The sequence below is a fragment of the Mustela putorius genome, unplaced genomic scaffold (genome assembly GCF_011764305.1).
Source record: "Mustela putorius furo isolate JIRA1106 unplaced genomic scaffold, ASM1176430v1.1 tig00003962_pilon_pilon_pilon, whole genome shotgun sequence".
Classification (NCBI taxonomy): Eukaryota; Metazoa; Chordata; class Mammalia; order Carnivora; family Mustelidae; genus Mustela; species Mustela putorius.
In genome coordinates this window covers 22,342,108-22,366,909 of record NW_025422106.1, presented here as the reverse complement: position 1 = coordinate 22,366,909, position 24,802 = coordinate 22,342,108, and the positions used below count along the sequence as shown (strand labels likewise).

General features: G+C 41.9%; 1 protein-coding gene across 2 annotated transcripts; it reads left to right on the top strand.

Annotated features, from left to right (window-relative positions):
* Nucleotides 1-1,736: 1,736 nt before the first annotated feature.
* Nucleotides 1,737-16,622, top strand: TMIGD1 (transmembrane and immunoglobulin domain containing 1). 2 transcript variants are annotated; one of them, XM_045070241.1, is made up of 7 exons: nt 1,737-1,840; nt 3,570-3,676; nt 5,990-6,268; nt 8,824-9,099; nt 14,476-14,579; nt 15,599-15,639; nt 16,506-16,622. In XM_045070241.1, the coding sequence occupies exons 1-7, from the start codon at nt 1,794-1,796 to the stop codon at nt 16,507-16,509; spliced, it is 858 nt and encodes a 285-aa protein (XP_044926176.1). In that variant the 5' UTR covers nt 1,737-1,793; the 3' UTR covers nt 16,510-16,622. The 2 variants fall into 2 exon arrangements, with proteins under 2 accessions (XP_044926176.1, XP_004746977.2); XM_004746920.3 differs by having other exon boundaries at nt 1,765-1,840; nt 3,573-3,676.
* Nucleotides 16,623-24,802: the final 8,180 nt, after the last annotated feature.

Here is a 24,802-nt window from a genome sequence, read left to right as displayed (position 1 = left end):
AAGGATTCCCCAAACAACGTGAGGGTCTCAAAGGGATAAAACTTTCCCCTGTCCTATAGGAGCTCATTAGTCTTCAAAAACTTTCTTTCCTTCTGTCTTGAGATCTCCTTGGTTCACCTTTTACTTTTGCTGTACCAGACCCCAAATCAGCTGTTTCTTCAAGAAGTCCTAGTTCATTGTCATGAAGAATGATATTAAAGCCCAGATTCTAAGTACTGCGAGTAGTCTTTTCTACTGGACTGGCAATGTTTCTAGTCATTCCAGACTGTACACCTCGAAAAAAAATGCATGTTTAAAAATAATTTTCAATTTTGTTTACCATTACAGTGTTTTACTTTGTTCTTTGATTTTCTGATAAGGTCTTTTTTTTTTCTCTTATACTAAAACTCCTGATCTTCTTCTTCTTCTTCTTTTATTTTTAAGATTTATTTATTTATTTATTTGAGAAAAAAAGAGAGAGAGAAAGAGAGCACAAGCCAGGGGAAGAGGTAGAGGGAGAAGGAGAAGCAGATTCTCCCTCCTGCTGAGCAGGAAGCCCAAAGTGGGCCTCCATCCCAAGACTCTGGGATCACGATGTGAGCTGAAGGCAGACACTTAACTGAGCCAGCCAGGTGCTCCTGAAATTCTTGATTTTTTTTTTTAAGATCTTATTTATTTATTTGACAGACAGAGATCACAAAGTAGGCAGAGAGGCAGGCAGAGAGAGAGGGGGAAGCAGGCTCCCTGCTGAGCAGAGAGCCCGATTCAGGGAAATTCTTGATTCTTAATGTTATTAACTTAAAAATGTGTTTATCCTACACTATAAAGAAAGTAACTTCAAGTAATAAAACCAATAACAATACTACCAAGAAAATGACTGAATGAAATTATTTTTAAAGACTTTATTTATTTATTTGACAGACAGAGATCACAAGGAGGCAGAGAGGCAGGCAGAGAGAGGAAGTGAAACAGGCTCCCTGCTGAGCACAGAGCCCAATGCGGGGCTCCATCCCAGGACCCTGGGATCATGACCTGAGCCAAAGGCAGAGGCTCTAACCCACTGAGTCACCCAGATGCCCCAACTGAATGAAATTTAAAATGTCTTTTTAGTTCTTTTTGTCCTTGCAGGGATCTGAACTGTGTTCTAAAGACATTGGAAATAAATCATTTCCAAGTGTTGGACAAAAAACCCCCAAAGCCAAAAAAACAAAAACAAAAAGTCCCCAAAACCAAAAACCTTTTCCCTGTCATGCTTGGCTTAGTATAGCTTATGCACCAAGCATGGGTAACCAGGGGCCAGTAATACTTTTCCAGCATGATTTAAGTTGTAGAATCTTCCACTATTTTGGCCGCTGTGTTCAAGTTGGATAACTTTGATAATCTGACAGCCTGAGAATGGTAAGGGGGCGATCTGAGGAAAGGGATGGTTTTCACAGCAGTTGAAATGTTGGAAGATTCCACAACTTAAATCATGCGGGAAAAGTATTACTTACCATTGGTAACCCAAGCCCGGTGCCCTATCTAACTTGAAAATGGCAATGTTCAGTGAAATGTGCTACACACTTTTGCACAAGGTCAGGTTTTCCTGGTATGATTATATCCCTGTTAGTAATCTCTGGCCTCACCTAGTAATTTAGGGACATATGAAAACTTAGATCTGAAGATGTCTTTCCTAGTTAGTGTCTTCTCTAAGAATCCATAAAAAGAAACAGACTTTGAACCCAATTTATTTTGCTGACTTGACCCTACTGTCATAAAGTGTTTAAATTCAAGTAGTATAAAGATGGTAACAGGGAAAGGATTCAGGGTTCCAGATGAAGGAACAGTTGGTCAAGGAAGTCAGCTTTTCAGAGCTCAGCAGGTAAGCAGTAAATCTTTGTCTTGTATAGAAAGTTGTGAAAATTAAAAATAAGAAAGGGAAATTCATCTTGAAAGGATGTTGTCTGGTATGGTGGAAGAGAAGGGAGGAAATTAATCCTCCTCCTTAATTAATAGGTCGGGTATGGTCTGCTAATGAGCCCACACTCTCAGATCTTATTAGGCACCTACAGTGGACAGTGCTTGGGAAAAGGCTATTAATGACCAAATTCTGAAACCATCACATTAAAGTATTATGATAAAAATCTTTATTGGCAAGGTTTTAAAATTACAAAAGAATTGATTTAAAAAAATATTTTATTTATTTGAAAGAAAGAGACAGAGACAAAGAGAGAGCATAAGTGGGGAGGAGAGGGAGAAGCAGGCTCCCCCCCTGAGCAGGGAGCCTGATGCGGGACTCGATTCCAGGACCCTGAGATCATGACTTGAGCTGAAGGCAGATGTTTAACCAACTGCACGACCCAGGCATCCCAAAAGTATTGATGTTATTACTAATGGTATCTTATTGAAATATTGACATAGCGTTGCCAGTCAGAAGAGGTGAGTCTGACAAGAATGAAGCTTGCTCCTGTCAGGACAGGCCTGGGATGGGAAGGAGTAGAGCCTGCCTACAGAAGTCCTAGGCAGGTTAATATTTGAATTATATTCCATCTCTTAAAGGTTAATATTTGTATTAGGGGGACAAAACTTCAGGTCGCTAATGTTTATGGAGAGGCCAAGGCTCAGAAGGGATTAATGGCAGCTTCTTAAAGGAGGAGAATATCAGTGTACCCAGTAGAATACTTAAAAGCCCTGGCCTTGGAAGTCCAGGGTTCAAATCCTAGCCCGGACATTTCCTGTGTTCAGGATGTTGAGCAAATTATATAGTCCTTCCAAACCTTTAGCAGTAATCTCAAGAGGGCTGTTAGGGACTTCACTGAAATTGAAATAATGTCTGTAGGCTGTTCAGCACAGTGCCTGTTGCATAGAAACCACTCAACATGTGTTTCTACCATATTCATAGTGGTAGTCTTGAAAGGAAGTCATACATCCGTGTTTTTCCCAGATGAAGTGGAAAGTATCTAGGGAGAGGGCTCGTGGCAGCAAAAGCATAGAAAGAAAAAAAATGGAGGACTTTATTATCTATTATTTTTAGTCTATACTGGGTTAAATGGAACGTGTATTCCAAGGGGGATGATGGTAGTGGGATGGGGGAAAGCGGAGAGATTGATGTGATTCAGACTACAGACCATGTGGCAGCTGAGTCTTTTCTAAGGTACGAACCATCTGAGTCTATGGGATTTGGAGCAGTCTCAAAAACTCTCTGTAGCAGAGAGCAACTTTTACAACACTGGTCCAAAAGAGGCTTTCAGAATCAGAATTACTGCAGCTCAGTAGGGACTGTCTGTGAATGAACAAAATTTCTTCTCTCTTTCTGTTAAAATGACATCCTATCAATTTCTCCAAGGAAGACTGGTTCTGCCTTTGCCAGGGCTGCCCTATAGTATTTCCTTGTGGTTTTCTTTTCTTGCCTTAAAAAAAAAAAAAATCCCTAATACTAAAAGTACTTTGAACTCAGTAATCAGAACAGGATTGTTTAATTAAAAACTAGAAAGAGTACAGCTGGGATGACTCATCTGGGATTTTATTTTAAATGCATAATAGACAAGAGGAAGGTTCATAAAGTCAGTATAGACCAAAGTACAGAACCAACTACACTCTTTCTCCCCCAGCAGATCAGACGTAAATTTGTTAAAGATGGTGTGGAACGTCAGTGGCCTCATGAGAACATGCAGATTTCTTCTCTTAGTGATTTTGTTTCTGCCATGTGAGGTTACAAGTAAGTTAATATTCCTTTGGTCTCTTTGTAAATAAATATTGCCAATTAAAACCTGATCAGCAGGCACTGGGAAAATCCAAATCACCAAATACACAGCCAGTATGGCTCAGAGTAGAGGAGTCAGACCACATGATAAGACATTAAATGGAAAAACATTTTTATGGTTCTGATATTATAAAACAGAGTAAATATTCTATTCTCTCCAGAGCCACAGCTGTTATTTTTCTACGTTTTAATGCATTTCATTACTAATGACATCCAAAATACACTCTGCTGTTTAGGTAAGCATAACCACTCACAAGAAAATCTTTTCTGCATTTGTTCTCTACCCTAACCTGGAAGTAGATCCCCTCCCCCGCCAAACACCAATTTTAAAAGTAATACACAGTCTTTGTAGAAAAAAATAGGAAATATATAAAAGGATAAAGAAGGCATACGTGGGTGGCTCAGTCAGTTGAGCATCTGACTCTTGATTCCATGGGATCGGCCTGTGTCAGGCTCAGGCTGAAGTTCAGCGGGGAGTCTGCTTGGGATTCTGGTGCTCGCTTCGGCAGCACATATACTGAAACTGCTTGGGATTCTGTCTCCCTCTGTCATGTGCATGTTTTTTATTTTATTTCACATGTGTGTGTGCTCTCTCTGTCTCTCTCTCTCTGTCTACCCCTCTGTCTCTCTCTCTCTCTAATAAATAAAAATTTTTTAAAGATTTATTTATTTATTTATTTGACAGATAGAGGTCACAAGTAGCCAGAGAGGCAGGCAGAGAGAGAAGGGGAAGCAGGTTCCCTGCTGAGCAGAGCGTCCTATGTGGGGCTCGATCCCAGGACCCTGGGATCATTACCCAAGCCGAAGGCAGAGGCCTTAACCCACTGAGCCACCCAGGCGCCCCATCAAATAAATAAAAATTTTAATTAAAAAAAAAGAATAGAGGCCCCTGGATGGTTCAGTCATTACGTGTCTGCCTTCAGCTTGGGTCATGATCCTGGGATCAAGCCCCCTGGTGGCCTCCCTGCTCAGCAGGAAGCCTGCTTCTCCCTCTTCCACACCTCTTGCTTGTGTTCTCTCTCTCACTGTGTCTCTGTCAAATAAATAAATAAAATCTTTAAAGAAAAAAGAAGAAAGAAAACTAAATCCCATCATCCAGCGATAACCACTCAACAACATTTTGATATGTATTCTTCCAGATTTTTAAAAAATACTGGGCAGCAATCACATCATTTTCACCAGTAGTTTATGCATTTTAAAGGAAAAATTCATATGATTACAGACTATATTAACAAATGTCATGTCAGGGGCAAGTGTGTGCAGTTAAAGTCAATTTTAGCTTTTGTTACTTGCTTTTGAACTAGGGAAGTAAGAATTGAAATTCCAGTATGTTACAGTGAATGGATTTCTGAAAATCAGAGATGGAAACCAGCTGCTATATATCCTGATAATCCTTCGCACAACAACTTGATTGTGCTACAGACCACAGCTGTTTAAACATCAATTATTTTACTACACTGCCAAAATAACATTCAAACATCAGAAATGCAAGACTAAATTTTCCACAATCCCATTACCTAATCAGAAACCTTTTCAAATCAGCTTTTGCCCGTATTCAGTTGCATATTCAATTTTTATACACTCATAGTAATTACTAGAGATGAAACTTACATTCTGCCTATTCACCTAATGTGGTGTCCTAAGTATTTTTCAATGTTACTATCAATCTTTTTCATTTGTATTTCCTCACTCTCACACCCTTCCTTTGCCACTTTCAACCCCTTGAAGTAAACAATTAATGTCTAGAAAGCACTTCTCTACTTTTTTCTCTATTTTTACCAATCCTGTTCAGTGTACACACTGAATTTTTTTCCAAGACTTTTCCTCTTAAATGCATGTGTGTGTACATCCATGCATGTGCGTGTGTAAATGGGGTAATTCTGTGCATAGTAGTTCTCAAACTTCACTGCGCATTAGAATTGCCTGAAGGCATTTTGCAAATGCAATACCCAGATTGCTCTCATATCAGTTAATCAGAATGTCTGGGGGTGGGAGCCAACCATGTGTTTTTAAAGATCCCCAGGTGATTCCAATGTGGAGCAAAATCTGGTAACCATCATTTTAACATTTACTTTTAACATAACTTCTTTTAGTTAATGATACATTACAGAGCTTTTCCCCTTGTAAAACCACATAGATCAATAGGACTATTTTTAATTATCACAAAATATCTCATTGTACGGGTGTAACATGATTTGTTTAACCAATCCCCCATTTAGTCGTTTTGATCATTCACTTTAGGTTAATACTTTCTTCCTGCCCTCCCAGCTTCTGTTTTAACTGTGAATAATAGCACTGAGAACTATATCCTGGACACTGAGCCTGGCTCCCAAGAATCTCTGAAATGTGCTGTTCATAACCACACCAGAGAGGAAGAACTTCTCTGGTACCGAGAAGAGGGGACAGTGGATTTGAAATCTGGAAACAAAATCAACTCCAGTACGGTCTGTGTTTCTTCCATCACTGAAAACGACAACGGAGTCACCTTTACCTGCAAGCTACAGAAGGACCAGTCGGTGTCCGTTTCAGTGGTGCTGAATGTCACTTGTGAGTGAGAGGGAAGAGACCGCTAGCCAATTGCTGTTGTCTGCACTGTGTTAAGTGGTACTTGAAACCTGGGACTGAAGAGTTGTGTGTGCATTTTCACATGAGGGTGTTGCCTCATTGCCCTATTTATGCTCCCACAACAGTGCGTGAGGGTGCTCGTCTCCCCATGCCCTCGTGAGCACTGAGTATCCTCCAACTCCAAGAATTTGCCAGCCTGATTTGGAATTTTACTTTCATTTTCTTAATTAAGAATGAGGGTGTCCACCCTTTCATAGGTGTACTGGCTGTTCATGTTTCTTTTGTGTGAAATGCCTGCTCATGTCCTTTACCCATTTTTCTATTGGGTTATTTGCCTTTTGAAAATTGGTTTGGCTAGGGGCGTATGGGTGGCTCGGTTGGTTAAGTGACTGAGTCTTGATTTTGGCTCAGGTCATGATCTCGGGGCTGTGAGATTGAGCCCTCGCAATGAGCCCTGCATGGAACCCCCTGTGGGGCTCTGTGCTGGGTGTGGAGCCTGCTTAAGATTCTACCCTCTACATTCCCACTCTCTCTCTTTCTAAAAAAATAAAAATTAAAAAAAAAAAAAAAAGGAAGAGGCAGAAGGGAAAAAAGAAAGAAAAGAATCCCCATCAAGTAAAATGATCAAAGAGTCCTATATCACATGATAGCACTCTAAAACAATGAGCTAGATCTCTGTGGTTCATCGTATATATATCTCAAAAACATGCAAGCTATTGAGTGAATAGAGTCTGTTATATAAGCCTCCTAAAACAATATGATGTATTTCCTATCGGTACAGTATATGTATAAAAAACCTTGTTTGTTTGTTTGTTTGTTTGTTTTTAAAAAACAACAGCTGTAGAGATTTACATGAAACTTACAGCAGTGGGCCTCTTTGGGGAGCCAGGAAATGAACAAGATGGAGTCAAAGAGGATCTTAACTTTATCAGAAATGTGCTAATTTTATAAAAGGGAATACCCACGTATTGCTGACAGTCTTCAAAATTAACTCTGTAAATAGTTAAATAAAAAGGAACAACTAATAGGACATGTCCACAGGCCCTATAGTACATTTGGTAATTCTGTTATCTATTTCAGCAGCTTCCTACATCTCTGAATACCATCTAACATGCTGTTGGATATGGATACAGAATTTCAAGCTCATTCCAAAGAGCAACAAAATGTCATTCTTCTGAAAACGTTATTAATAGCACAGCCTACTCAGGGTCTAATTATTCAGTGTGTATCCAAGCTCCTTTTTTCCTCTTCTCCACCTCTCTTTCCTACTGCCCATTTTTTAAGCACTTTATTGCTCTTCCGCACCTCACCCAGAAAATGCAACGGGCAGAGAGGAGAAAAAGAGTCAGCTCAACCATTTCTCCTCCTAGATGTTGGAACACCCCGGTGGGGAAGAGGGCTGGAATTATTTGGCAATGAGAAACGTGTTCAAAATCTCTGTCTCTGTGCCTGCCCTTATCATGGAGGGAGTAAGGACTTGCTCACACAGAGGGATGAGAGAGACTCAGAAGGTCACAGCTTCCATAGATGTCAAAGTTGCCATGATTGGAGCACCTTCCGGGAGGAGGACATTATTTTTAGAGGATCACTGAGGAAATGCAAGTATGCATTGGTTAAATGTGGCCAGGGCAAATTTGGTTAGATAAAATGCAAAAATAGAGGAGGTAAGGAAACCTCAAAACCACCGTGGCTGCCGCGGCCACCAACACCAGCACCACAATAATATGACCAGCACTGTGGTAAATTTTTTACAGGCATTACCTCATTGAATCTTTACAGCAGATAGAGGTATTAGCCTACTTTTTAGATGAGGAAATTGAGCAGGTACTTAGCAGTTCAGTAACTTTCTCAAGGTCAGAGAGCAAAGACTTATAATTAATTAACTATTTTAAAAGATTTTATTAATTTATTTAAGAGAGAGAGAGCATAAGCAGGGGGAGAGGCAGAGGGAGAAGGAGATGGAGATTGGCTGTCAGGCAGGGAGCCAGATGCGGGGCTTGAACCCAGGACCCTGGGATCATAAACTGAGTGGAAGGCAGACACTTAACTGACTGAGCCACCCAGGCACCCCTCATTGTTTTTTTAAAAAGATTTATTTATTTGAGAGAGAGAGAGAAAGTTTGTGTGTGCAAGTGGGGGGAGGGGCAGAGGGAGAGAATCTTCAAGCTGACTCCTTCCTGAGCAGAGAGTCTGATACGGGGTTTGATCCTATGACCCATGAAATCATGACCTGAGCCGAAACCAAGAGTCGGTCAGTTAAATGGCTGATCCAGGCGCCCCAGATTCATTATTATAGACGTTTTTCCATGGTTCATCTTCTCTACCACATAGAAGTTCTATGAGGTTTGGAACTGGATATATGTCATTTACCATTGTATCCCTGGTTCCTAGTCCAGTGCTTGGCACAAAGTAGGTACTCAATAAATCTTTGTCAAATGAATGAACGACTACATGAGAGAGACTGAAGGAAGATCTTGAACACTGACAGTCAACTACTGCTTATCTGTTAATTCAACCCACCTGCTTGAGTCTTGCAGTTCCTCCTATTCTAAGTGGAGATGACTTCCAAACAGCGGAGGAAGGCAGTGATGTGAGGCTGGTTTGCAGCGTGAAATCCAACCCCCAGGCTCAAATGATGTGGTACAAAAACAGTAACATCCTGATTTTAGAGAAAAATTACCAAGTCCATCAGACAAGTGAGTCTCTCCAACTGTCAATCACCAAAGTCAAGAAATCTGACAATGGAACCTACAGCTGTGTTGCAAATTCATCTGTGCGAATGGAGACCAAGGACTTCCACCTCATTGTCAAAGGTAATTCTCTTTTCAAGTAGAGTAGGCAAAAAGTCAGAATAGGTTTTCATAAATATTTTTGTGGCAACAGATCATGATGACAATTATGATTAGTAACCATGATTTTCTTTGGAGAGTCATCCCTATCCAAGGAATTTCCACTAAGGACTCCAGTTCTTCCGTTTAGGATACCCATTCCATATACAGCAATGCTTTTTGGGCAAAGGTCTTTTTTAGAACCAAGTGGTGGAAGACAATTCTGGTTGGCTTTTGGGGAGGAGTACCTTTCCTGAATTCTCTTAGGCAACAAGGTTCGTAGGAACTGGACTTTGGAGTTTATAGCCTAATGATAAACTAAAAGAGAAGTCAGAAACACAAATAGAAAGAATGATAGATAAGGAAATGAATCTTTAAAATCTCTCCTGACTTTGAAATTGTGATCTTTAGGCTAAGCAGCAGTGAGGGAGGGGGAAGATGGTGTAAAAAGGTCTTTCTCTTGGCTTCATGCCTCACCTACCCAGATTTTTCATCCCTGAAATAAAAAACAGGGAACAAATAAAGTTCCAAGTGTTCTTCCCTCCTCATACTTCTCATTCATACAAAAAGAGAAAGGGGACCTGAGCCGAGAAAATGAGGAAGACAGTAGAAAGAAATCAGGTCAGAGAGCGAATGGAACGCAGACCAGTGTTCCCACACCTCTACTTAACATAGGTGATTGGGGCAAAAATTGACCTCAAGGGGAGCCTGGATGGCTCAGTGGGTTAAGCCTCTGCCTTTGGCTCAGGTTGTAATCTCAGGGTCCTGGGATCGAGCCCCGCTTTGGGCTCCCTGCTCAGAAGGGAGCCTGCTTCCTCCTCTCTCTCTGCCTGCCTCTTTGCCTACTTGTGATCTCTCTCTCCCTGTCAAATAAAGAAATAAAATCTAAAAAAAAAAAAAAAAAAAAACTTACCTTGGGGTGAGCAGCAGAAAAAGAAATTGTCAAGAACACAGTTGTGATAACTGGAATGGGAACGACCATCTTGGTAGCAGGGTAAAGAGAGCCACAGTCTAAGCTGAAAACTGGCAGCCATCAAGCTTGTCACTCATTCCTTGCTGCTATGATCTAAGTTCAAAAATAACTTCCTTTTAAAAAAAAAAAAAGATTTTATTTATTTATTCGACAGGCAGAGATCACAAGCAGGCCGAGAGGCAGGCAGAGAGAGAGGAGGAAGCAGGCTCCCCGCTGAGCAGAGAGCCCGATGCGGGGCTCGATCCCAGGACCCTGGGATCATGACCAGAGCCGAAGGCAGAGGCTTCAACCCACTGAGCCACCCAGGCGCCCCAAAAATAACTTCCTTTTTGATACAAATTCCGAAAGTTTGGTTAGCATAGTTAAGTTTTCTTAGATAACATCTCTCTTGATTTGAAACAACCATTTATTAAGACCCTTAATTGTCAATTTTAGTTGCTGAATATACAGACAAAAACACAGTAAAAAAAATCTTTAAAGTTTGCTTTCATGTTAAAACTGTAATTATGAAGTTGAGAAACATACCAGTTTATGTGATCTGCAAACTCGGGCAAGCCAAGTTAATTTTCTGGTTACAAAGCCTTAGTTTGGATACATGTAATGACTCCCTTCTCCTTCTAATTGGACAATGTGCATCATTGAAATAAAATTTAGTTTTTCTGAAAAAAAAAAGAAAAAGAAAAAGAGAAAGACAAGATACCTGGAGTTGCAGATGCCGGAAGTGCTCACATACACATCTCCTGGTCTGAGGCCAATATGCTAAGAGCAGCCAAACAAGCTGAGGTACTTATTTCTTGTTAGAACATTTTTCACTTTGTCATTTGCTTCCCCGTGCCCACACATTGCTTTTCTTGCTAGTTCCTGGGAAGCCAATTGAACCCCTGCCAGAAGTGTTGGACGATGTGAGCACCAGGCTTATTTCCTCCCTCTCAAGGGGAGGTCGGGAACACCGACCCAGCCGAATGCCCATGACTGTGATTACTGGCCTGTCCAGTAATTTGTCCTGCAGAGTGGTGACAATATGCCCAGGGGCTGCTTGCTTTCAAAACCAAAGCCACAAATAACCCAAGTACTCATGGGATCTAGCAGTGGAGGAGGAGGTCCCTTATTGAAGCCTGCCTATTCACCTCCCCCTCCAAAGCACGCTGGCAGGCACCTCCAGCCACTGCATTCTAACCAATTGTGAAAATTATGCACGGAGATTAGGGAATTATATCATCTCTCTTGGTTAAGAAGGAATCACAAGTTCTCTGTGCCATTAAAAAACAAACAAACAAACAAACAAACCCCAAAATCCACAACAACAGCAACAACAAAAACATATGACTCATGTGGCAAGCAGGATGCTAGCTTGGCAACTTGGCTCTTGGATGGGTGGGGTTTTGGATGGAGCTCTTCCAAACCAACTTGTTTTTCTGATTTCTTCCCGCTCTATTATTTCCTTGGCTGTGGGCTATCTTCAAAGCATTAAGTGCTCTGCTGCTGGGGCTCAGGCTAAATATGCTTGTGGTGAGCCTGGGCAGGCTTTGTTGTTCAGTAGAGTGGTTTCTAAATGAGGCCGTGGAAGCTGGAGTGAAAGCATGGATCTTGGGCACAAGAGTATAGCCTGTGTGTTGGGATTATCTTGCCCTAATAAATATGGAAGGGAAAAAATACCAAGAGAGTAAAAACAGGACAGCAGGAGAGCTGCAGTACACTTCTTATTTCCAATAAATTCCTAAAATACTATCTTAGCCAGGATTGCAGCCCCTCCTCTTCTGAGGGTGAATGCAGCGGCCTTAGACTTACACTTGCCAAAGTGTAAGTTCCAAGTTCACTTGGAATCTGAAGTGAGCCAGTGGGTCAGGCAGTTTTCAGCTTGTTTATGGAGTGAAAGCTGCCAGGAGTGTCTTCATTTTATTCAGCTTGGTAAGAATATTCAGGTCTGTGGATGATTTTTGATTTCCTTTCCCAATTGTTCCTTGACACTGAAAGTGGAAGGGGTCCCTAAGAAGGTGAGGGCCGTTTGGTGTCTCTCAGGGCGAGCTAACAAGAGGCCCACGGAGGAGAATTTCTCCAGAGTGTTGGTGCAACTCACACCCTCTTGAGAAAAATTTTTAGTAACAGCTAAAAGAGAGTGAGAGGAAAGGATGCTTAATCTACGTACTCCCCCAAATTACCCTGAGCAGGAACTGGATACGTAATAAAGAGGAAAGCAAGTAAAAGGTAAGTGGTTATTGTGTCCTACAGGTATGGGGGGGATAAACCCTATTTTTTAATATTGAGGAATAGAGGACTTGGGCTTTGAAGTGAGATGTATTTAAACTCTTCTCTTACCCTCCTTCCCATCTTTTGCCCCTTGTGTACTGTCATGTGAACCCGTGTCCTTTATAACACTGATCTCAATCTGTAGTTTTTGTTTGTTTAATGTAGTTTTGTTTGTTTGTTTGTTTGTTTAGTATCTGTTGTTTTTGTTTGTTGGCAACTAGAATGTGAGCTCCTTGAAGGCAGGAGCCTTCCATAATGGCCTATCTTTTGCAGGCTGAGCACAACCTACTGTACCAGTAGTTGTTCAATAAAAATGTTTTGACTACACTCAATCGACAAACTCAATTGTATGATAAATAACACACTTTTAATTTCCTATAAATTCCTAAAATAATATCTTGGCCAAGATTGGAGCCCTTCCCCCTCCTAGGGTGAATCCACGGGCTTAGACTGGTTCATTTAAATATCTTTGTTGATCCGAATTAAGCACTCTTGAAAGTTTCATCCCATATCATAGCAAATATATTAAAATGAAGCACATTAAGTATACTTTTTTGCTGTAAAATTTTTGAAAGTTTGTTTGTAACTTGCATACATTTTTAGTCTTATTATAAATAGGATATTAATTTGGTTCTTAAGGTTTAATTATTATTATTATTAAACAGTTGGGTCATAGTTGACACAAAGTTATGTTTTATAGATGTTTAAACATTTATTAATTTGGGGTAATTTTGCCACTTTATTTTCATATTTTAGAAGCTATATACATATATATTTTAAGATTTTATTTATTTATTTGAAAGAGAGAGTGTGAGCCATGAGGGGAAGAGGGGGTGGGAGAAAGAATCTGAAGCCGACTCTGCCCTGAGCCAGGAGTCCGATATGGGGCTCGATCCCCCGACAGTGAGATCAAGACCTGAGCCGAAAGTAAGAGTTGGATGCTTAACCAACTGAGCCACCCAGGCGCCCTGGAGTCAATTTTTTTCCAGGTCTCAAATATTTTCATAGGCTTTTGGGAACTGCACCCACAGTGCCTGATGAACCAAATAGCTCTAGGTTTCCCTGGTGTTCAGAAAACGAGGGGGTGGGTTTTCATTTCTAGCTGACATGATTGCTGCCGATCTCTTTCTAGCCCAAGTTAGTAGACTCTGTTCTTCCATGTTGTTTAGAAAGGTATGAACATCTTTGCCAAATTTCGGAAGGCTGGAGCTTAGAGTCCTACTTCCCTCGGGGCACACAGAGCCCCCTTATATAACGTTTTGTCCCCTGCTTGGGGTATTACCACAACGCTTCTTCTCGGGCCCACAGGCCTCTCTCCCCTCAGTCCAGCAGGCTCTTTCACTTTTCTCTTCCTTTTTTTTTTTTTTTTTAAGATTTTACTTTTAGGGGCACCTGGGTGGCTCAGTGTTTAAGCGTGTGCCTTCGACGCAGGTAATTATCCCGGGGTCTTGGGATGGAGTCCCGTGTCGGGCTCCCTTCTTGGCAGGAAGCCTGCTTCTCCCTCTCTCTCTCCTCCAGTTTGTCCCTTCTCTTGCTGCCTCTCTCTGTGTCAGAAAAATAAATGAAGTCTTTAAAAAAGAAAAAATATCTTATTTTTTAAAGTCTCCATACCCAACGTGGGTCTCGAGTTCACAACCCTGAGATCGGGAGTTGCACGCTCTACCGACGGAGCCAGCCAAACACCCCTCAATCTTTCTCTTCTTGCTTTTAAGTCCTTCTTCCCTCTTTTGTCTCCTGTGGAGATGCCTGTAAATATCTTTGGGGCTTTTTAAAGTGCAGGAAAAACCACTAATATGAGCCTATTTCTACCTTCTGTGTGGCCAAAAATTTGGATGAGGAATTCACAAAATGGTCTGATTACCTGCTTTAGGGGAGTTATTCCCATTACAATAAATTATCCTTCTCCAAAGTAATGGATCTAAAACCTATCTCTGCTAGTTACTAGCTTGTGACTTTGGGTCAGCGGTTCGTCACCCATAAAATGAGGGACCAATACCTACCTTCTTGGGTTGTTTGAAGGCTTTAATTAAGAGGATGGTCTATGTTAAGTATAAGGCACCATGGTGGGGACATAGTAGAAATATGTGAACTAGATTCATATAAATGTTATCTCTTGTTCCTTATGTTTGCCTTTCCAACAGATAGAACTGTGACTATGCCAATAGAACCCATTATTGCTGCGTGTATTGTGGTCTTTCTGACGCTGTGCTTTGGACTCATTGCTAGAAGAAAAAGAATAATGAAGGTATCTAAGTATCTAAGCTATGTGGGTAACTAGTCATCTAAATACAGGCAGAGAATCAGCTGTCTAAGTGACTAGGGAGTTGGGAACCATACTTGGACACTCTGTTTCCTCTAAAGGTCTAAAATGGAAGCTGCTCAAAAAAGTAAAACTTGTACAAATACTCTGAGTACAGCTTTAACAAAGAATGGAAAGTCATCGGGACAAACCCTGGGTGAAAATAGCTGCAGGGGGTTGGGGGCTGATTTTTCTTCCCTTTAAATTCTCCTTTATTGTTGCTATAGTACCTTCGGTACAATAAATAAATATACAGAGAAACATCTGCTGTGAGTTCAGAGATCTGCTTGAAAAAAATGGCCCTTGCTGCTCAACTTACAAGGGCAGCCACAGGCCCTGCGACCGGAGGGTTGGAGCTTGAATTGTTGCATGGTTCACCTTGTTGGTTCGCTTGGTACAACGAATGTGTGTGTATAGGTTAATGCCATGCATTTGGCTCCACCAGTTATTTCAGTGCCAAAGGGAGGCAAATGCAGCAGGAAGCCTGTAAGAAAAGCCCAGTACAGTCTAGGCTTGTCAGTTACGCAGCAAGATGCAGGCTTCTTGAAACATATGGTAACTGCGTGTGATTCAGGACAAGGGACAACAACGTCTCCCAAGAAGAAATTCACCCACCCCCTGGTGCCAATCCAAAGCAATTTTTTTTTCCGGGGGGAGGGGGAGAGAAGGAAGAAAGAAAAGGAGAGAAAAAAAAAATTCAACTACCTAAGACTCCTAGAAGCATTTTAAGAATTACATCTCTGTAGGTTCAATAGAGATAATTAATATGGCCAAAGACGTAAGACCTGCACCCGTGCAGAGGTGTCTGTATTTCTAGCCATCTCTGTATGGATGAGTATTTTTCTCGGTAGGAGATTAACAGCCATTTGGGTTTCCTATCCCTTGAGCCACTTTGGTGCCTTCAAAATGTTTATCTACAGCCTCAGAAAAGGAGGCAAACTCACTGCCCTTGTGTTTGCTTTTAGCTGTGCATGAAGGATGAAGGTCCTCAAAGAGACACGGCTCTGTAAGTACTCTGGGCTGGGGCCAGCGATTTCCCAGAAGCAGATGGGAGTAGTGGCGTGTGTCATAAGCCCATCCTGGTCAAACTCCTCCTTAGATGGGAGGTGTTGGGAGGTGCTGGAGGTGAAGAGGTTCAGACAAGAACAGAGGGTGGAGGAGAATCTGCCTCCACTTTAGAGGAAGACAGGTGAGGCGAGGTTGGAAGGTTGCCGAGGACTGAGAATACTGCTGCCATTGGGTGGGTTGGGCCTCTGCCTTTGGCTCAGGTCATGATCTTGGGGTCTTGGGATCAAGCCCCGCATTGGGTTCTTTGCTCAGCGGGGAGTCTGCTTCTCCCTCTCTCTCTGCCTATCTCTCTGTCTACTTGTGATCTCTCTCTGTGTCAGAGAGAGAGAGAACGAGCAGGGGGAACGTCAGGCAGAGGGGGAAGCAGGCTCCTCATTGAGCAGGAAGCCCAAAGCAGGGCTCGATCCCAGGATCCTGGGATCATGACCTGGGCCAAATGCAGACGCTCAACTGACTGAGCCACCAAAGTGTCCCACTACCACTGGCCTTAAGACTGCTCTCCACTTAGGAAGTTTTGGGCTAATGCTATGTGCCTGCGTTGTATTGCCACCTAATGTAAATGGCTGAGAAGGCTTACCCTGGGGGAAGCAATACTGCTTTCTCCTTCACAGCGGGGTCACGCACCCCTCATTCTTAACATTGTCTTCTCTGTGACAGTTCCTGTAGTCTGTCAGCTCCAGCCTTGGAGAAGTAAGCAGTAGGTAAAAAGAACAAAGGTGTTCTTTCTGAGAGCATGAATTTTGTTTTGATTTTTTTTCTTATTGCCATGATTGTCTTTGTAATTGATTTCTTGGTTCATTTCAGATGAGCAAGCTGAGCTACCATCTCACACAGAGAGAGGTTTGGATCAGGACTTCCTTGATTTATGTAGTCCCATCTGTATTTATTGCTATTATTAAATTCACTCCTGTCAAATTGTCAGAGGTTATGAAAAGTGTTTCATTAAGCCCTGAACAGTAGTTGTTATGACTAATTTGATATCGTTGCAGAACATTTTTATGGAGAACAGTATTAAGAAAGAAAAGTAAGATTCTGTTAAGGCCTCTCCTGGGAGGTTATGTTAATTAATGGAAGTTGGTTCCAAAATGGTTGGTCACCATTTACCATTGAGTCTGTATTTTTCTAGGGAGGAGATGAACACAACATATTTGGTTTTCACGAATTAGTGCCATACCAAAATGAAAAAGGGGAACCGAACACAGATTGATCAATTTCTAAGTTGCCAAGGAAGCACATAAATAATATCAATCATCATCTACTTTCACGGTCGTCTCATAAAAGAAATGTTTAGGACTAAAAAAAAGGACGGATGTAATCTCAGAATATAAGGCATCCCTTTCAACAGAATAAATTTAGCACTGTGAAGAAGTCAGCATATGTTCTTATTTTTCTCATCTCATCCTGGTGTGGTGACACAGTCGCAGACTTTGTGAGCCTGTGTAGAGATGGAGACGAAAACAGCAGGGGACCTGCGCTAGCCAGCAGTTCTGCTGGGGGAGGGGGCAGTCTTTACCCCTCTGGAGCAGTCCCTTGCCTAGATCCAGCCCTATTGATTATGAATCAGCCTGTATGTACTTTCCTCATTTATCTCCATTTTAAATTTCGGCTCTTCTGATTTATCATCCACCTTCCCCACTTCCATTCTTTCTTCATTCTTTTCCTCTGAGAGTCTCTGCTTCTCTGCCCCACGCAGGTGGGATGCGTTAGGAAGAGAGGTCATCCTGGCCAGAACAACCTTGAATGTCTCTGCTGTGCTCACCCTCTAACTTAGAAACAACAACACAATTTTTGGCCTAATATTGCAGGAGATAAATGTGCTACAGCAAAAGAGAGAGAGAGAGAGATCTGCTATCAGCCAGGTGGTTCAAAGCTTCTTACTGACATGGAAGCAAAGAGAAGAAATGAGCAGATTGTATGAAATCTTAACAATCTCGTGTGTAAGAGGGACCCAGACACATTCTCCTGGAGGCTTCTCTCTGCTTCCTTGGAAACTTCTGCATGGAATGGAGAGAGAGACTGTTGAAGACTGATTTTCAGATTTCTCTGTTTTCTTGGAGGCCCCAACAGGACTGTGTGGGGAAGCCTCCAGATCCTGTTCTCCTCATTCAGGATTTCTTAAAGTAGACTTTGGAAGCCTATGAAAATGGTGTAAGGACAAGGTAGGAGGATTGTGAAAATCTGGAAGTTTAGGCGATGAAGGAGAAGCCTGGAGACTATTTGGAAAAACACACACACATCTCTGGCAATGAGGGGGTTGGGATAGTTTAAAGTGAAAGGGGAAATGGGAAAAACTTACCTATCTAATTGGACTTGGAATCAGGAGACCAGAATTCCGGGCTTGGCTGTGTTACCTTGAGCAAATCCTTTAAGGTCCCTTGGGCCTTTGGAATATGAGGATGCTACATTAGAAGAAGGATTAATTTTCATGTTAAATTTCATTTAACTCATGTGATTTTCAAAGGATTCCCAAATACTTTAGTTAAATGCTGGAAGGAGTTGGCAAGAAAAACTGACAATGTAATACCTTTGGCCTACGTGGTAGAATTATGAATCAGCTTTGTTCTAGGACATATAGCAATCCTTGAGTATTACGGGTCATCACTAGGGAATTTCTTCACCCTTACAAACTCCAGTGACCTTGTACATTAGCATAGACAAGGAACATCAGTTTTAACAGAGCATAGTAATGTCATAAATGATCACTGCCTTTCATTTTGCCTTAGTTTGGTAAAAAAAACCCACAGAGCCTTTATTAAAAACTCTGTCTATTGTTATTTTTTTGAAGGGGGAGGGGCAAATGGAGAGGGAGAGGAAGAGACAGAATCTTAAGCAGGCTCCATGCCCAGCAGAGTCCAAGGTAGGGCTAGATCTTAGGTCCCTGGGCTCATGACCTCAGCTGAAGTCAAGTCAGACACTTAACTGACTGAGCCGCCCACGTGACCCAAAACGGTGTCTCTTATTTAAAATTAGAAGTTGGGGGGCACCTGGGTGGCTCAGTGGGTTAAGCCTCTGCCTTCGGCTCAGGTCATGATCTCAGGGTCCTGGCATCGACCCCGGAATCAGGATCTCTGCTCAGTGGGGAGCCTGCTTCCCTCTCTCTCTCTGCCTGCCTCTCTGCCTACTTGTGATCTCTCTCCCTGTCAAATAAATAAATAAAATCTTTAAAAATAAATAAATAAAATTAGAAGTTCAGCCTACAACTTGTCTTAAAAGGACATGAAATTCCAGAATTTAAAAGAAGCCCCTCTAGCCTTTTCTTAAATGTCTTCTCTATCTATTAGCAGATACTTGAATTTCCAACAATAATATTCTGTTTTTGACACTTTGGACTACAAATACCAGTGGAGAAGTGACAAACAAAGCCAGTTGTTATCTTCTCAGCCTTTCTACCAATAGGGACACCTTTTATAATTATCATTTTTCTCTTTCTTGGGCCCCATTTTTTGAAAAAACAAAAAACAAAAAACCTGGTCTATCAATCAACCAGTATTTATTAAGTAATAATATTTGCTTTCCCAATTTTCAAAGCATCAGTGACAGGGACACCTGGGTGGCTCACTCAGTTAAGCATCCAACCCTTGATCTCAGCTCGGTCTTGATCTCAGGGTGGTGAGTTCAAACCCTGTGTTGGGCTCCACACCAGGTATGGAGCCTGCTTAAATAAAAATAAAAATAAATAAAACATCAGTGATCTCTACTTGCCAATCTGAACTTCCTTCATGATGACGCAATTACCCAGTTGATATAATTCAATTTCAAAGCAAAGAAATCTGATGCTTTACTTAACCTGGACAATCTTTAATAGGTTAACAATATAATCACTGCCGTTAGGTTTTTTGGATCACTGAAAATAGCTTACAAGCTCCTTTGCTGACCAGTTTTACCCCTGTTATTGTTCACCATCACCCGAACCTACTGGCCAGGGGTCATAAAGTTAAATTCATACAGATTCAAGCAGGTCAGTGACATAGGCAAGTTGTTAAACAATAGGGAGCGGTGAGGACAGGGGCAAATGTCTAAAAGAGGGTGAATAGGTGCCATTGGGGACAGATCTTCTGATTCTTTAAGAGAAGCCAGAACTCTGAATTTTTATGTGTAATTTTCTTAATTAAAAAATTGGGGGGGCACCTGGGTGACTCAGTCAGCTAAGTGTCCAGTTCTTAGTTTTGGCTCGTCATGATCTCGCGGTGGTGGGATTGAGCCCCGTGTTGGACTCTGCGCTCAGTGGGGAGTCTGCTTGTCCTTCTCCCTCTGCTCTTCCCTCTACTCTTGCTCCCCACCCCCAATAAATAAATCTTAAAAAAATTTTTTTTAAATCCTGGATGTCTAGGAGTAGAAGAATCCTCTCACCCCAATACATGTTAGTCTCTGTTAGTTAAGTGACAACCCAGCCTTGTCTTGGGTTTTCATTATCTCATGGAGATTTTTATGAAACAACTCATGTAAGTTTTCACTCCTGTCCTCCTCTCCTCCGAAGCTCAGGCATGATCACGAATAAGTAAATCAGAGGGAAATTAGTTATATAGTGCTGAGGACTTTACCTGCGTTTTTTGATCCTGTCAACAACCCTTATGAAGTACTCATGACTGTCCCAACTTTGATGACGAGGACACCAGGGCTCAGAATGCTTCACCAACTTAGAGAGTGACTAAGCAGGGATTCATATTGGGCTGATCCAAAGCCTGGGGCCTGGAGTAAGGGAGCGGATATTACAGAAGGAACAAAGTTTGAATAATAAAGACAAACTTCACTTTGCTCATATATTGCCAAGAATGATGTCCAATGCTACCTTGGTGACCTATAGATAACTTAGTCAGGGGAATTTACGATTGTAGTTGGTAAGCATTTTGAAGTTGTTACAACACTCCCTGAGATCATTCGAGATGTCCTACAGTGTTGCAGTCTGGGAGCTGAGAACTGCTGCCCTACATATTTGCTTGTCCTCCTGACGATCGTAATCAGCAAGTGCTACTCTTTGCCAAAGGGTTTGCCTAGATAATTTCTTATCATTGCAACAACCCTAAAAGGTAGGTGTTGGAATCCTCATTTTATAGATGAGGAAATTGAGGATTAGAGAAACAAAATAAATTGGTCCGACTAGCACAATTAGCATGGGGTGGAGCTGGGAGTCGCTGACCTCACACTGACCTCACAGTCCATGCTCCTCTCCTACACTGCACTGTCCTGGGGCAGGGGGGGACAGGGGTAAAGATACTGGAATGTGATTGACAGCATCTTACTGATGGGGGTTTTGGGGGTTGGGGCAGATATTTAGCATTAACTGAATACCCTTCTGTTCTTCACACTTCCCTGCCCCCTTTGCCATTAGGTGGTACATGTGACTAGTTCTAGCCTATTGATAGAATTAACAGTGTCGCTTCTGGACAAGGCAAAGCAGAATGGGTGAGTGTTCCTTAGGTTCTTTTTTCCACCGATATGGCCACTATGGAGAGATGTTAAGAGCATCTGTCAGCCCGAGATTCTGAGTAACAGTGTGGAATAGAGCTCCCTGCTCACAGGTAAGTGAAAAATAGACCCTTGTGTTAACCCACTGGATTTTAGGATTAATTTGTTAGGGCAGCATAACTTAGTCTATCCTAACTAATACAGACAGGTGTTTCATTATAATAAGAAGTCAGGAGAAGGTTTAATCTAGTTTAATGAGATGATGTTTAATTTCAGGCACAAGTTCATCATAAGCCGTCCCCCCAACCCCAACTAGGGACACCGAATCATTTAAAATGCCGAAAAACCTGAATAAAATCACATTTTCCTCTTTGAATAAACTCACTTTTTTTTTTTTTTTTTTTTTTTTTGGACAGAGAGAGAGAGAGGCCATAGTAGGCAGAGAGGCAGGTAGAGAGAGAGAGGGGGAAGCAGGCTTCCCACCGAGCAGAGAGCCGGATGTGGGGTTTGGTCCCAGGACCCTGGGATCATGACCCGAGCTGAAGACAGAGGCTTTAACCCACTGAGCCACCCAGGCGCCCCTAAACTCACATCTTTAAAGAAATAGGGCAGCAGGGCACCTGGGTGGCTCAGTCATTGAACATCTCCCTTTGGCTCAGGTCATGATCTCAGGGTCCTGGGATCGAGCCCCACATTGGGCTTCCTCCTCAGCAGGAAGCTTGCTTCTCCCTTACCCTCTCCCCTTGCTTGTGTTTCCTCTCTCACTGTGTCTCTGTCAAATAAATAAATAAAAATCTCTATTAAAAAAAAAAGAAATAGGGCAGCAGTAAGGCAAGTCAGAAAAAAATTAACTTGTCTCTCTAAAAAATCCGAATAATATTTAATCTCATGCCAGTGACTATAGAACATAAAACTCATAATGAATCGCAAATTCTTGAACACTCAGGTAATCTTTCCTCAAGAGCCTATCTCTGCAACACCAAGGTTATTCTAGAACAAACAACTTAGAGCATGGGGAGTTTTCATTGACAGAATACTGGAAAACACGGAGGACACTATCGAAAATTCCCCCAAATCTGAGTTTTCAGAGAATTGCGCACATGTAAAGAAAAAACTGGGGACTCTGGCATCCCTGCCGACAGATTCCCACAGTCAAGTATTGCTGTGGAAATTCAGAAAATATCTGACTTTATTTCTTCAGACGCTCTCTTTAGCCACAACAATAGCTTTAGGCTTTGTTTAAATTCTGGTTATTAGTAACAATTTCTTACACTTTCAAGCTGCCTTACAGTTAGGAAACATTTTCACATAGATCTTGTTTGATCCTCACAGCCACCCTGGGACACAGATAGGGCTGTCTTCCTGTATGACTTGCAACCGGAAATACTCAAGTTCAGAAGGTCGAAGAGATCTATCCAAGGTCACACAGCTAGTAACGAGTCACCCCTCCTATCACCTGCTTTTGGATTCTATGTAAAGTATTACAATTGCTTTCGTTTTATTTTATTTTATTTTATTTGAAAGAGATCACAAGTAGGCAGAGAGGCAGGCAGAGAGAGAGAGGGTGGGGGGGGAGCAGACTCCCTGCAGAGCAGAGAGCCCGATGCGGGGCTCGATCCCAGGACCCTGAGATCATGACCTGAGCCGAAGTCAGAGGCTTTAACCCACTGAGCCACCCAGGCGCCCCGACAATTGCTTTCAGTTCTGTCCAGGACACTCATTCAGTCCTTTTGCCTCAGAAATATGCCAGGAAGAAGGAAGACAGAATATGAGAAATTAAACTAGCACACAGAATGACTTGGAATTGTCAAAATTGAGTTCTCTGAGTGACCTGAAGACAGGCACATCACATAACAATAGTTACACTCCTATACATACTTGCCTCGTTCTGTCCTAAGTACCTGAAATATATTACATTTCATTTAATCCTCATAACAACCACACAGCAAGGGTCCTACTTTTATCATACCCATTTTATAGGAGAGGAAAACTAGGGCGCAGAGAAATTTAAGTCATGTGCGCCTTGAGTCACACAGCTTATTAGGGGCAAAACCAGATTTAGCCCCAGATGGTATGGTTTCTGAATTTTTAACCACCAGGAAAAGTTACCTTTACATTAACAACTGACTTGCACAGTCCTTCTTACATGGTAGGAACAAACATCCATGGACTGATTTAATCCCTATTAGTGACACTAATTGAATTAATTCAAGTTGAAGGTAGATACAGAGAGATAGGGAGGGAGGGAGTGAAAAATGGGCAAAGAAAAGGGGGGGTAGGGGTGAGGAAGGAGGGAGAGAGGATGGAAGTCAGGGAGAGATAATAGTGGGAAAGTACTGTGAGAGGGCAGCCATTTGAGTCAAAGAACATGTGGCCTGATATGAGCAGAAGAGGAGAAGGAGAATCAGCAAGTTCCCTCATGATTCTTAAAGCGTGAGCATCTCATGAGCGGAGGACGAGTCTAGTGTCCAAGGATGTGCATTTTTCTTACAACATGGCTCCTGAATGCAAGCCAGCTACTTACTTTGGTTCCCAACCAAAGAGACAGCCATCTCTTCCTGTTCTGGAAGGAAAACCTTCTCTGCTGTGTTTGTTCAGAGGAGGTGTTTGGGTCCCTGAAGCAACACTTCCCCAGTGAATTTCCAAGGATGTTGATGATAATCAATGTTTGCCTTACTTTGGAACTTCATCCTTGAGTCTTAGATCCAAACCCACTTGTATCATCCAACCTGATTGGTGCTAAAGGAGGTAATTGCTTTCCTGTAGTTTGTAATGCAATTCTGCTGTGTATATTTAACGTTGCCCATGGAAAAGTTTGAGCTACCAGTTGTACGTGAAGCTACCAGATGTATGAACAGTTGCTTCAGAAAACACCCCTGCCTCCCTTCTTGCTCTGGCGCTAATGAGCTACTCAGCTCCGGGATGTCCCATAGTCTTCCAGAGATTCCAGACTGAGGTTCTAGACCCAAAGATAATCTCTAAGATCCTGGGAGTCCTCATATGAAAATGACTGATAATGAAACACCTCTTGGGAGGCCTCACCACCTCCTTGTATGGCATTTTGCAAACTGTGTGTTTCTTCTACAACAGATTCTCAGTCCCAAATGGGTCATGTTTCACTCTAGCTTACATTTGTAGGCTTTATAGGCTGCTCAAGGGCATAATTTAAAACATTCCGCCAAAGAGGATATAAACTTTGCTTCTGCTAAAGCAGCATAGCCTTGAATTCCTGAATTTTATAGTTATGGTACTCATAAAAGTGTTTAATAACAAACTTGGCTCACTTGGAAATCACCAGTCTAAAGGACTTTGCCCAATTTGAGATGTGTCATATTTGTTTTTAAGAAAATATTTACTGATTTATTAACAAGTTTATATTTGGGCTAAAGATTTCTGTATAATATCTTCTATTACTCTAAATGCAGGTGTGACGTGTTTTATGATTCTACAATGCTATCAATCATCCAGGTAAAGCTTCTGTCATTGATCCATTTTTGTCTTGTTGTGTGGTCTTCATGATTTTCTTTCTTTCTTTTTTTTTTTTTAAGATTATTTATTTATTTATTTGACAGAGAGAAATCACAAGTAAGCAGAAGTAGGCAGAGAGGCAGGCAGACAGAGAGGGAGAAGAAGCAGGCTCCCTGCTGGGCAGAGAGCCTGATGTGGGGCTCAATCCCAGGACCCTGGGATCATGA

Coding starts and splice junctions, on each gene's coding strand:
- TMIGD1 (XM_045070241.1), top strand. CDS start 1,794: ATGAAGGAACAGTTGGTCAAGGAAGTCAGCTTTTCAGAGCTCAGCAG. Junction 6,269..8,823: donor AGTGGTGCTGAATGTCACTT/GTGAGTGAGAGG, acceptor TGAGTCTTGCAG/TTCCTCCTATTCTAAGTGGA. Junction 9,100..14,475: donor CTTCCACCTCATTGTCAAAG/GTAATTCTCTTT, acceptor CCTTTCCAACAG/ATAGAACTGTGACTATGCCA.